The sequence below is a fragment of the Rhinopithecus roxellana genome, chromosome 3 (assembly GCF_007565055.1).
Source record: "Rhinopithecus roxellana isolate Shanxi Qingling chromosome 3, ASM756505v1, whole genome shotgun sequence".
NCBI classification, from domain to species: Eukaryota; Metazoa; Chordata; class Mammalia; order Primates; family Cercopithecidae; genus Rhinopithecus; species Rhinopithecus roxellana.
This window is the reverse complement of record NC_044551.1, coordinates 19,628,097-19,642,248: the sequence shown is the minus strand read 5'-3', so window position 1 is coordinate 19,642,248 and position 14,152 is coordinate 19,628,097. Positions and strand designations below refer to the sequence as shown.

Below are 14,152 nucleotides of genomic sequence, written 5' to 3'. Positions count from 1 at the left end.
TACAGAATGCCTGGGACTGTGCACATCACAAAGAAAATTGAAAACTTCTATTCCCTTCTATGATCCAAATGGGGCCTTGGTCAAGTCACATAACACCTAAGTGCCATTCATGGTGGGTATGCGTGTGTGCATGCATGTGTATGGGAAGGTCTGGCCAAATGTCAACGGATTTCAAATACTTGTTGGACACAGAAACAGAAAAGAAATCCTAAGAGGAAAGACAACCGATGTAATCGGTAGGAACTGATGCGCTGACCTACCACAGCTCCCCAGAGAACAGCCTGACAATCCCCAGTGCAGATGATGGTTAGAGGGGCTGGCTTTCTCCAATATTCTTCAAGTCTTTAAAAATCACCCTGTGCCTCCCATGTGCACTGGAAGATGCCCCAGACTGATGACAGAGCGCAGCCACAAACGGGGTGGAGGCACATGTCATCAACAAATACTGAAAAGGGCATCGCTAGTGACTGTGGGTGAGCTGAATGGTATTTTCAAGTTAACTAGTAGTGACACCAATAGTGACACCAATGCTGCTTTTTTTGTTTTGTTTTTGAGATGGGGTCTGTCTCTGTCACCCAGGCTAGTGTGTGGTGGTGTGATCTCAGCTCACTGCAATTTCCACCTCCCAAGTTCAAGCAATTCTCTGCCTCAGTCTCCCAAGTAGCTGGGATTACAGGCACCTGCTACCACACCTGGCTAATTTTTGTATTTTTTAGTAGAGATGGGGTTTCACCATCTTGGCCAGGCTGGTCTTGAACTCCTGACATCATGATCCACCCACCTTGGCCTCCCAAAGTGCTGGGATTCACAGGAGAGACCACCGTGCCCAGCCCAGTGCTACTTCTTTTAAGAAGGCCTCCCTGATCGTCCCTGTGTAGTCTCTTGTAATACCAACAACTCTCATTACTTGATCTCTTGCGTGGCATATCTATTTAATCTTTTCTCTTAAACTTTCAAAGGGCGTAGATCACAAGTCTTTTTATAGACTCCTACACAATGCCTTGCTCTCAGAATGCAAACTGTGCCCAATGACTGGGTCCATAAACTAGGGAAAATGCAAGAGACAGACCGATGAATAATGAATACTTTTGAACACAGTTAACACATTTGTTTTAATACACCTTAATGGTCTCAAATGATAATGCAACTTAGCTATTTAAGCCTATTTTATATAAGTGGAATGTACAGCTCAAATAATGCAACCTAAATTACACTTGCATATATGAACTATGGAGCAAATAGTGCTCTATTGATTTTGCAGATGGGAAACCTAGGTGAGAGCTGTTAAGGGGTCACTCCCTGGTCACTACCAGGCTGTGGTAGCACTGTGCTGATCCAGAATCTGAATCCCAGAGCACCACCCATCAAATGACATGACTTCCCTTAGCAAATGGGAATTTTTCAGATAGATTCATGCACAGATGACATATTCTCCCAAAGGCGCAGTTCAGCCCTTGGCGTATCTGTGCCAGTGCTTCAGCACCTGCATTACCAAACCACGTGTCCTGTGTCAAGTGATTTAACATAATCAGAAAACTCTCCTTGTACCACCAGCTTAATACAAATCCTGATTCAATCCCTTGTACTACAGGAGAATTCATATCTCAGTTCTGGTTCCAGTCTCTGCTCCTCTCTTTCCAACACAAATCCAAACACCTGTTCTTAGTAATTTCTATTTTTAGATCACATTCCCCAGAATAAACTACATGACATTTTGAGATTAAAAAACAAATGGAATTTAGGAGGACAGATTGGATGGACACTAACTAAAATCTTTGAGTTAAAGATTAGAAACCTATGGCTTGCAGGCATGCAAAAGTACTCCTCCATCCCAAATAATGTCTTCTGAATACCAACAGCACTGAAAAAGTAAAGTTTACCTTTGAAGTGGGATGTTTTACATGTTTTTTACAGTAAAAGTCATCATAAATACAAAATTGCTTTTTAATTCTTGAGTTACAGAACTCAAAAATTTGATTCTGCTTGGAGCTCATTGATAAAAGCAGACTGCTGATGCTCTGATGTTTGCTCCATGCATCAAACTTATCATTCCCTCTTCCAAAAATTAAACTCACTAAATAAATGAACTGAACAAATGTGTTTATCTTCAGTTCAGTTCAACTAAGATACACGGAGTTTTATCATTGAGTCTTACACATCAAAGCTTTCTCATTTGAAGCGGTGGTCACAGCTAACAATTCATTTGAAATGTTTACTCCTCACTTGTTGCTTGCTCATGCCCTGCATCACTCATTCCCCTACTCCATTCATACACATTTGCTGAATATTCCACACAGTCTCCCCTAAGTTAGTGAGGGCAACAGAGGGACTGTCCCCAGTGGTCTCCATGGTTTGAGCTGTATGTGAAATTGCTCGGCGAATTTTACAAAAAGTGCTCCACAAAGAGCAGATATTACTATTATCATTACCATTACTACTGTTACTATTATTACCAATTATTTTGGCATTTAGCACACGATAAATACAATATATTTCCTATTTTCTCAATATGGTTATAAGGGTTTTCGCTGACAAGCTCCAGGTTCTCTGTTTCAGAGAACTTGAAGAAGTCAGGTGTTCAAGAAAGATCTGATACTTTCTGGCAGTTAATCCTATATTAGCAACCGGACTCTCCTTCATCCACATGTAGGGTTTATTTTTATTTTTTTTTTATAAAGGGTCTCATTCTGTCACCTGGGCTGGAGTAGAGTGGTGCAATCTCAACTGACTGCAGCCTCGACTTCCTGGGCTCAGGAGATTCTCCCACCTCAGCCTCCCAAGTAGCTGGGACTACAGATGCACACTACCATGCCTGGCTAATTTTTAAAATTTATTGTAGAAATGGGGTCTTACTATGTTGCCCAGACTGGTCTTGAACTCCTGGGCTCAAGTGATCCTCCCACCTCAGCCTTCCGAAGTGCTGAGTTTACAGGCGTGAGCCACCGTGCCCAACTGAGCTGCTTTCTTTATTCACATCTAGGTTCTGACCTTCCAGGAAAAAACATTATTTTCCTTGTTTGGAGAAAATCTTTTTCCAACTACATCCAATTTGAGTGAGGAAAGGAAATAGTAATAACTGACTTCTAAGAAAAATAAATGCCAACAATGATACTTGTTTGGCACTGAAGACCAACTGAGGGCCTTGTGTTGGATGCCTCACGTTTAACTTAGCTAAGTTCACCACCTGCAATGACTGGCACTGCCAATGCCCATATCTCAACTGCTTATCGAACGTTCACTGGCTCAGCCCTCAGTGACTTAAATATTTCTTGCCTTGACTGTTTAATTAAATTCAGGTATGGTTCAGAGGACAGCAAGAGCCTCATGTTGTTACAATAATGAGGGTTTTTGAAGTTTTAACTCTAGCAGACTATTAAAAATACAACTATGATTCAGCTGAAAGCTTTATAAAGTGAAGGTGTAATTTTCTAAGCAATGAAATAGTCAATCATTACCTGCAATGATGAAGGGATCAGTAATAAGATATGAAGCTTCATTTTTCAGGTCATCAGTTTGCACACAGCCAAAGCGCGCAGAACCTTCGCATTAAACACAAGCACATGTGTATACACATGCACACATACACGTACACACACACACACACACACGCACACACACTGCTTTGAACAAGTCTGAGGCCTCAGTCCATTTTCCAATAATGAATAAGTTAGCTTTGCAAAACCACAAATCACAAACACTTGCCTTGCTTTTCCTTTTGCCAATAAAATCAGGTTGAAATTTTAAAAAAATAAAAACTTATAATTCCTGGTTGTAAATTTTTCTAGGAGAAATTTCAAGTATTGTTTCAGCATAGCAGGAAAATATTTGCATTCCAGCTGGTGGTTCTGGTATTAATCAGGGTGATTGCAGGAAGTCCCCAGCTGCTTGGGCAAGTGGGCCCTTGAATTTTTTATTTAATAGACGGCACTTCAAGGTAAAGCAACTCACAGAATTCTTAGCCCCAGAAATTGTATTAAGAATAATAGTTTCCACAAATAATTGCTAGAAATTGTTCACTCTACAATTGTAAGCATTTCATGTAAGGTGAAAACACTACTGACCCACTGACCATTGCTGAGGCCACCAACCCAGGACTGGCCTCTGCGTTGAGCCCCCAGGCTCATGGGGCTCCCTGAGACTTTTATTTCAGAACCATTAATGGTGCAGTCAGAGGTGGAGTAACAGAGGCAAATCAGTTCCTAGAGGCCTGCCCGATCTTTGGGCAGTTTGGAAGCAGTACCCATGCTTCTAAACTCTGCTTGGAGTACCAATGAAAAATAGCATCTCTATAAATTGTAAATATACACACACACACACACACACACATACAAGAACACAAACACGAGGGTAACAGCAGGAAGCAATGGGAGGGTTGACACTGTTCTTCATCATTTAGAGTCCCCTGTTAGCAGCTAACCATGGAATGAGATCAGCCCACCAGACCAAGTTCAAAACACAGGACAGAGGAATAGGGGCAGATACAGCTATCCTCAATCTTAGGCATAGGTGTACACAGGAGTGTCAGAGAAAGACCCAGGGACATGGAAACTTGTACATTGCTGTGGCTTTAAAATGTGCATAGCCTAAGCAACATGGTGAAACCCTATTTCTCCAGAAATTACAAAAATTAGCCAAGCATGGTGGTGCATGCCTGTAGTTCCATCTACTTGCAAGGTTGAGGTGGGAGGATTGCTTGAGCCCAGGAAGCAGATATTGCAATGAGTTGAGGTCATGCCACTACACTCCAGGCTGATTGACAGAGTGAACCTGTCTCAAAATAAGTAAACAAATAAAAATAAAATTTGCATGATGTGGCACATAGAAACAGAAATCCTAAGTGACAGCATTTTATAACTGTCAATGTCATTCTCATTGGATATATGTGAATTCCCTTCATGGACTTGACGTGATAAGTCAATATTTCTATGGAAACTATCCAGTAAGGAAAACACTTGGGACGTCATCCTCCCATGGAGATGCACTTACTTGTGTCCAGACTCATGGGCAATGGTGAAGGCCAGTCCAAGACCTGTATCTTCATTAATCGTGCAGCTGCGATATTTACTACACATTCCACTTATGGGTGCAAATCCTATGAAGGACAAAGATCAAAAGAATACAGAGCAGTGTTGTAATAAAATAAAGCATGGTATATTTATTTTCTTCCCCTTAGTGAAATTTAGTTCTTGTGTTCATATGGGGAAATATGTAATGGGAAACACTTAGATAACCATATAAAGGGCATTTGATAACGTAGGGGAAGGGATTCCATTCCAGGGAGCCCAAGGACTCTCTGTATTGTGGAACGCAATTCATGGTTCTATGTAATGTTCCTGGTGCAGGCTCTAACTGGGGCAAAATAGAGAGGGGAATCTATTGCAGATGGAGGAAAGTCTTCGCCTTATTCTAAACATCTAAACATCTATGTTCCCAAAAGGCCAAGTGAAAAAGTGCTGTAGAGAACGGGTGTGCTGGGAGGTCCCCAAGACCACCCCCGGCTTTAATGATTCACATCTGTCATAATGAGCATTTGTCACACTCACAGTTATTGCTTAATATTGCAAAAGGATACAGGGAAATATCAGCCAAGGGAAAACACATGGGCAGAAGTCAGGGGGAAAACAGGCACACACGTCTAGGGGTCCTTTCCCCGCAGAGTCACACAGGATGTGCTCTCTTCCTCAGCAAAGCGTAGTGATAGCGACGGTGAATGTTGTCCATCAGCATCACTCATCAGAAACTCAGGGTCCAGGGTTTTCTCTGGGAGCTGGTCACGTAGGCACCCACTGCCTAAAGTGTGCCAAAATTCTAGACCATCAGAAGGAAACCACACTGTACACACAACGTAGGCACAGTGAGCCACTTGTTGGAGGTAGGGCAGTAGGAGCCATCCTACAACCTGAGTTCTTGCACGCCAGTCAAGAGCCAACTGGGTAAGCAGACCTGTCTAAGGACAAGCAGCCAGGACACCACGTTAACTTGTTTTTGCACAATAAGACTAACTGCTGTTAAATTGGGTTTTATCTGAAAGTTTTAAAAATAAAACCCCTTCCTCCCTAAGAACTTGGGAAGAAATGGAGAGTTAGAAGAAATGTTCAGCAGAGTCCTGGTCAGTAGCACAGTGTTTCACACAGACCATCTGGAAAAAACCCAAAGTGCTGCCTCTAAGTCACACCCAGCCCTGTAAATGTCTAAAACACTGCTAAGATTGAGATACAGACAGAGAAGTGAAAAAAACAGGAAATAAAATATGGTCGTAGTAACTCCACAAATACACATCAATGTACTATTTCCACTAGATAATGAGAAAGCCTTCGATCTATCCACCCCATTCTCACAAACAGTAGAAGAAACAGAAAAAATATATATATTTATTATGTTAGAAGAGATAGGAACTCTGAAATCTGTGAGAGACATTCCCTTGTTCAATAATCTCTCTTGATGAATGCAAACATACATCTGTTTGGATAAAGTTTGTACAGGGAAGTGAGTCTTTACAAGTTCACTAAGAAGCCGCTACTGCTTATTAACAAGGAACAAGGGCAAAAATACTCAACACTCTGTGCCACAGCCAGGGGTGCACATTCCACACATGGTCCTCACACGCTGCTGGAGGTTCTCACCCAAAGTGTCACAGGGCTCATTCTTCCACGAACATATATCCAGGCCAGTCAGTAAGATAGCGTGGTCATGACGAGTCCCATCTTTCCCCATCAATCCAGACTGCCACTGGCAGAAGCTACTTAAGGTGTGGTCTGCGTGATGACTTATCACCAGCCCTGGCTGTGCAAGAGACAAGGACCAAAGACCCCATGATAATGGAGAGAAAACATGTTATAATGCATTGCCATCACAGCAAACTATCATTGACCTGGATTTCAAATACATGGCTGGATCTGGATGGCATCTAAGTTAATGCATGTATTTTATGTATTCTATAAAACCTGTACAGATCCAGTGTACACATTTATGGACGTTTCTCTAGTTCCATACATAAACAATTGATTTGTATCTGGCCGATCCTGAATGCATGTTCAATGACCCAAGAAAGATTACTTCTGTGCATGAACTTTTTGTATTCAAAAATCTTTAAAAAATACTTTTCAAAATTAAGTAAAGCCACAGAATCATTTACACCTGCCTTTGCACATACATACACAAAAACACATCTAGACAGCAATATGTTTATCTCATAACCAAATTAAGCAAGTGGGATTTCCAATAAATAAGTCTTTTAATATTTATTATTACAGTGTTCAATGAAATATCTTTTCTACAAAGGCAGTATATTTCTGAGAGGAGGTAGGTCAATTGGTAAAGCTTTATTTCTGGAAAATAAACTGCAACTAAAAGGATACTTTGCAAGCCATGTTCAACCTGCTCTGTCTCTATCAAGTTCGGATAACGCAACAATGAAGTAACAGGGTGTAGAACATTGGAACTCTTGGGAATGGAAGAATTTGAGACACAGAAGAACATGCATCAGACCAGTCTCCACCAAGTTTTTTGAATCTTATTCACCAGCATGCTCTAGTTTCCTATGACTGGTCAGACAACACCAGGTTTAATTACCTCAACTTCAGGACACTGGTTGTTTAAAGCTTTCACTGTTAGAATGTCATATTGAAAGTTTTGTCTCTCAGTCACTGAATATGTTTTCTGCTGAAATGTTTATTTTGTTTTTCCAGAAAGTCAAATATACCCAAGTTAAATGCTACACATAAACACGGGGGCATGCCTTGCATTCTTTACCGGGTGATTTCCAGGAAAACTGCATTAATTAAAGTTAACACAGGTGTACGATCAAACGATAACCTCGCTTATTCTTTGCAGCTTGGATGAATTCCAAGGTGAAAATGTTTTAATACAAGGAATAATTAACCTGTCACCTGAGAAGCCCGGCATGTTCAGCAGCCCCCTGCCCAACTGCGCACTCACACAAAAGACAATGAGGTCGTATCTTCCCTGACTAGTCAGACTAGAAATAGCCCGTCCACACACGCCCCCACCCTGCACAGAAAAAGAGCAGCATCCCAGAACTTTAACATCGAAGGCATCTTAGATCTTATGAATGATCTCAGGTTTCATCTAAAAAATTCTTTGTTTTATAAATAAGAAAACTGTGGCTAAAAGGAGACTCTGAAAATGTCAGCAAGGGTGGAGCTGAGGCTGGGCACTTGGCTCCTGTCCAGCACCCACTCTCCTTCGCCCAGTCAATGATTAGCTTGGGGAAAAATGGAAGTGAGAGGCTTTTGTGCCTAAAATGCCTCCCTATTACTTATACCGCGAGGTGTTCATGTCCATCCTCATTGTGAAGGGACCACCTGTACGCATTTACGGGGGTCACAAATGAAGGCAAAGGATCTTTAACCCACTGCTACCAAGATCCAGTGTAATCTGGGTTTTTGCATGCAGTGAGGGAAACGCACTTGAGAGTCCATAGAAATCTTTTTTTATTTTATTTTATTTTTTTTTTTTTTTTGAGACGGAGTCTCGCTCTGTCGCCCAGGCTGGAGTGCAGTGACCAGATCTCAGCTCACTGCAAGCTCCGCCTCCTGGGTTTATGCCATTCTCCTGCCTCAGCCTCCCGAGTAGCTGGGACTACAGGCGCCCACCATCTCGCCCGGCTAGTTTTTTGTATTTAGTAGAGACAGGGTTTCACTGGGTTAGCCAGGATGGTCTCGATCTCCTGATCTCGTGAAGAAATCTTAATAAGAATAAAAATCTCAGACTGCAAATGGTGAGGGTTAATTGCTGGGAGATAGTCGAATAAAGCGACACAGGGCCACACAGTACAATGTAACTTCAAGACCACAAAACATTTATGCTCTTCTAGCAAGAAGCAGAAAGGGTGCATTCCCACTGGCATCCTGAAAGCTCATGATGGCTAAGATACATTTTGTGCTGTGTATTCGTAGTGTGTGTCCCACCTATATGCTGAAGGCAGCTTTTACATGCCATTTTCTTACAGGCCAATTAAAGGATAATTTCTTACCACTTCTGCACCAAAAAAACCCCACAAAAACTCCAAAAAAAGTTTAAAAGAATTGAAAAGACACTCATTTGCAGTAAAACACAAAATATTAAATACTTTTTGCCCTCGAGAGAGAAGAACCCATAGAACAATTATATTAAAGAAAAATGCATTATTTTGCATTTACTTTTCTGGGAGTAGAAAGAGTAGATAGTTTCAAAGATAAACTACCTGTTCATCCTCTAGAAGAATCAGACCTACAATTGCAATGTTGATGTTTCCTCCTATTGTTCCATCTTTGAATAAAGCAGATACCTGAAAAAGACAGGAAATCCATGTTAGCCCCATAAATGGCATTTCCCCCCCTACTTACTACTAGTGGGCCTAGAATCCAACATCCTAGTTCTTCAGTGACAGAGCAATGTTAATTTTCTTGTATTTTAGGCAGACAGCTATATTAATCATATCCCTGTAAAAAGCCGAAGCTTCAGGTGGGAGTGGGGTCCACCTCTTACTGTCAAACACCTATGAAAGGATCACAAGACTGTGGGTTGGTAAGTGTTCCTCTTAGAATATAAAGAGGATTTTTAAGCTAATCATGATGACGACAGAAGCCAATAACTTCTCAAGCTCTTCTGGCAAGGAATTCCACAAGTGCAAGAGAAACTCGTGCACTTATGGGATTCCAAGAGGATACAAGAAAGAGAAGGAAAAAATCGTGGTAATGAGATGATGAGAGAAAGACACAAATATTAGAGGTGATGGATCATGGACGTGGAAATGAATGACCAGAGTGGCATTTGGGGTGGTGAGCAGGAACAGCACGCCCACCATAGAATGCAAACTGAAGTGATTTGGCACTGAGCTGTGGAAATACTGGAAAAGCTCTACAGAAGAGAGGCAAACACTTCTACACATCAGAGCAGTTTGCTGAGGACAACAGGGCAATGCTTCGACCCCGTGCGGTGGGAAGGTGGCTCTATTTCACTGTCTCCTCGGCTTCTTGGGAGACCAGAAACCGAGTGGTTCAGTCGACCAAAAATGACACTAGCCATAGTAATCACATGACATCATGGAAAGATGGGCACATTCAGGGTACTCTGTTTATTGAGGCAGAAGAATGTAAAGACATACTTTTAAAATATTGTCATTAAAACTATTCTTAAAAACACACTTTGGTGACTCAAGATTTTGTCTTCTGTTATTTAGATTTCACGTACACGAAATGAGGCTTAGTATACCTCTCATCACTCTTCAGTGATTAATACAGCTGACAATTTGAGACACAAACACATTTAACCTGAGACGATATTCTAAAAGGTTGTACTTTCCCCGTTTTTATAGATAAAATAATTTATATTTAGCATTTGAACATTAATATTTCTAAAAAGTTGGGCATTTCTATAGAGCCATCTAAAATCACACATCTAATGCTGATAATCAGATTTACTGCACCACAGTGGCTCAGCATCCCCTTAGAGACTTCCAGTAAATAGACACTAGTAAGCCTAAAACATCTCATAGGCTTACAGAGGCTTATAGAGAGGGTCAAATGATTTTTCCTACTGAATTAGTCTATGAAGTTCTGAAAATGGCTCTTTTCATTGGAGCATAGAAAACTAAATGAGTTATCACCAGTAAAATATTTCTCATATATGAAACATCAATCCACAGGTAACAAGTAAATCCACATGTTTCTTACATGAAACATCAATCCACACACACACACACACACACACACCCTATGAAGTGCAATGACACAGATGGCCTCAACTGGAAGGACGATCCTACCATGTTGAGTATCGTGAGCACGTAGGTCGTGATATTTTCATGGCCATGGTTTTGCATCATCTTTTTGTCAACCACCACCAAGGTCTCCACGTTCAGTTCTTCATTTCTATGGGACCTCAGAAGAGAGCGCTTATGTCGTAAGCAAGACTTATACTCATCTGGCAAGATGAAGAGGTCTTCCTTGGGAGGCTGGGGCATGTCTATGGAGGGGCATATGGAGGGCAAATGAAAGCACAAGTCACACACAAAATCAGAGCCATAACTCATCATAGAGAAATTTGGTCTCAAAAATCAACGCTTATGATAAAAACCACATAACCTTTAAAACCTTGTGATGCAGAAGCTTGTATTAAAGTAGCACCCTAAATTTAAGTAAAATTCATGTAGTCTAGGCGTCATGGAAATCGTGGCTGTATTTCCCTTTATATAATTTCATCCTAATTTAAAACAGCAAGATAGGGCACTGTTTGACTTCGACTCCCAGCATCTGGTAGCAAAAGGGTTCAAAAACTTTGAGCATAGGGATTTGTAGAACAGATTCCTCTGCAAAGACAAAGCAATGGAACAAACAATTACAAGAACATGAGCTGGCTGGCTTGCTCTGTTTTCCTACTTGAAGACTTTTAATGACTTGACAATGTTTAAAGTTGATTTCAATGTCTGGACACATAACTAGCTTGTCTACACTGTTTCCAGTGGATTATAAAATGCTTGAGGCAGCTCCACTTCACTGAAGAGCTTAATTTCCTAGAAAGTACCATAAATATTTATGTAATTTGATTAGAAGACAAAGCATACACTTTTCTCTTGAAGTAATCCCTTTAAAAATATTTTTGGCATGTATAATCGTTGGGTTAACACTACATTGAAAACAATTAGGTTTAGTGGATGCCTCAGAAAATGTGGTTAAAATTGTTTCATGTGAAAGTGGACTTCAAAAAGCCCAGATATTTAGGTGGCGTGCACACAAAATCTACGCACACTGTATTCAAGGAGCATACTGTAAGCAGATGCTATTTTGTTTGACTAGTGCATCCAACACATTTTATTTTCCTTTGCTAACATACTTCCAAAACTAAATAAAGCTTTTGGAGAATAATAATGATACTAGCTAATGTTTATTGAGCACTCATCATTTGCCATTAAAGTTTACGCAATGCCCATAGGTGTGAGCCCCACCCTAGGCGATGTCTCTGTGTAACTTGTGCAGTCTGTACCCCAGCCTGAGCATGGGGTTCTAAGGATGAGGTCATAGAGGCAGAGGAGAGGAACATGACTTGCTCACACCCCTTCCTTCGAAAGTGTTAGAAATGGCTATCAGATTTGGACAGTGTGGTCCTAGAGCTCTTATTCTTAATTACCACTGGTGGAAAAGTGTCTTCAGGATGAAAACAACATGTTAGCACAGGACCCAGCAGCTGCAGGTCCTCAGTATTGGGGGCAGGGGTCAGAAATTCCGTGGGGTGGTGATGTCATGGGCCTTGGCTCTGAAAACCCCTCAGCAAATGACTGCCCCTCACTATGGAGCTTGCAACATTGTCCCCAGAACACACAGGCCTCAGCTGCACACCCACCATCACCTGAAGGGCAGCTGGTCCACTAATCAGCCTGAGGTCCAACCTCACTATTGGTTTTTAGCAAATCAACCTGCCTCTGTTTGCCCTTTTCCACCAAAAAATGCCTGAGTGAACACAGAAAAGGCTCCCATTTTCGGAACAGGAGACTCTAATAGGAAAGAACCACTGTAAGTGTGAATTCCACCAAGACAGAAGAGCAGGACTGCCCTGAGTTCAAGGGAAAGTCCAAAAGCCTCAGGGACAACATGGAACTATCAATGCACAGATGGCACAGGGCCCTGACGATGTGTCCATGCACAGGTGACACAAGGCCTTGAGGTGCATCATGCGTAGGTGACACAGTGCCCTGGGGGGTGTATCTGTGCATAGGTGACATGGGGCCCTGGGGGTACAGTGCATTCAAACACAGGTGACATGAGGACCTGCGGGTGCGTCCATGAACAGGTGACACAGGGCCCTGAAGATGCATGCTCCAGTGCGAAGAACTGCCGTCAATTCTGTTGATTCTGCTCACTTTTCCGGGGACTGGGCTGGTCACATGGCCCCTGGCCACTCGAGGCCCAGGAGTGCAGTACTGTCACCAGCATAGCCCAGAGGGGACAGAAATATGTGGCAAACTAAACAGCAGGATATCAATCACCAATGTTCTCCACCTACAAGAGGCATTTTGTTGAGCTTTCTTTCTCTAGTTTTATTATGAAGAGCATGGGAACTTCTTTACACTTTTCAAATACAAACTGTATTATAGAGTTTAGTATCCTTTGTCAAATAACTGCCTTTCACTTACCACCACTGTTACAATTCTGAAATGTCTCTCAAGGCAACATACACTACACACACACACACACACACTCACATGCCTATGCACACATGCCCAGATGTGGACACCACTCTGTGGGTCATCTCTACCACCTTGCACACAGAGCTGTGCCTAAGCTGTGCCAGCAGCCTGAGTGATGGTGACCACCTTCAGAGAGGAATGAAAGGATCACAGTCCTCTCACAAAGGTATGCATTGCTTGATGTTTTCAAGGTCCACTGCAGCATCTGCTTAAGAGCCTGGTGTGTGGTCTGTCAAAGTGGTTAAGACAGCCCTACTATCTCTCCTGCTGAGATCCAGGTGTGTGGGCCACTTTATCTCCTTGGTATATGGAATTTGTCCTGCTCTGACCACACCCACACCACAAGCCCTGGCAGCAGAGTCCTGGCTCTGACCTTGTGAAGGCCTCCATCATGCACCTGGGTCCTGACCTGTCAGTCAAGGCAGCCTCCAGCAGCTGTTGCTGATATGCACACCCTTTTCAAACACTCACCCAACCTCAGGATTCCCAACTCTCTCAGCCTCCTGCTCACCTCCCTTTGTTCTCAGCATGGTTCTTCCTGCTACCTCCCCCACACCTGAGCCCACTAAGCTCATCTGGGGTGTGACGTTTTCAAGTCATCTGAATGCAGCATATGACTTTTGGGGGTAGGATGAAATGGGTTCGGAGGACGCAAAGGCACTGATGGTTTAACAAGCACTGATTCTGTTGTTGTAGGTGCCAAGAGATTTTTGTTCATTCACTCATTCAATGAGATTCACTAAGTACTTGCAACAGGTCTGCCTCTATTCAGGGTGCTGGGTAGAGCAGTCATAGAAACCAACCAAGCAGGAAACGATGGGCTGCGGGGAGCAGGGGCTGTCCAGAGGCTCCTGGGGAAGGTTCACCCAGTGATGCTTGAGGAGAGAGCTCAAGGAAGTGAGGCACATTCCACAAAGCACCCAACTTCGATTCCTGAATTTCTGAGAGGTTTCTACATAAAATGTAAAT

General features: G+C 42.3%; 1 protein-coding gene across 1 annotated transcript in view; it reads right to left on the bottom strand.

Annotated features, from left to right (window-relative positions):
* Positions 1 to 14,152, bottom strand: part of ADAMTS16 (ADAM metallopeptidase with thrombospondin type 1 motif 16) — a 193,636-nt gene that overhangs the window by 134,207 nt on the left and 45,277 nt on the right. The window contains exons 5-8 of the mRNA XM_030927454.1: positions 10,766 to 10,965; positions 9,206 to 9,289; positions 6,624 to 6,783; positions 4,987 to 5,092 (exon numbers count right to left, since the gene is read on the bottom strand). Coding sequence (XP_030783314.1) covers positions 4,987 to 5,092; positions 6,624 to 6,783; positions 9,206 to 9,289; positions 10,766 to 10,965 — 550 coding nt within the window. The remainder of the gene's footprint in view (positions 1 to 4,986; positions 5,093 to 6,623; positions 6,784 to 9,205; positions 9,290 to 10,765; positions 10,966 to 14,152) is intronic.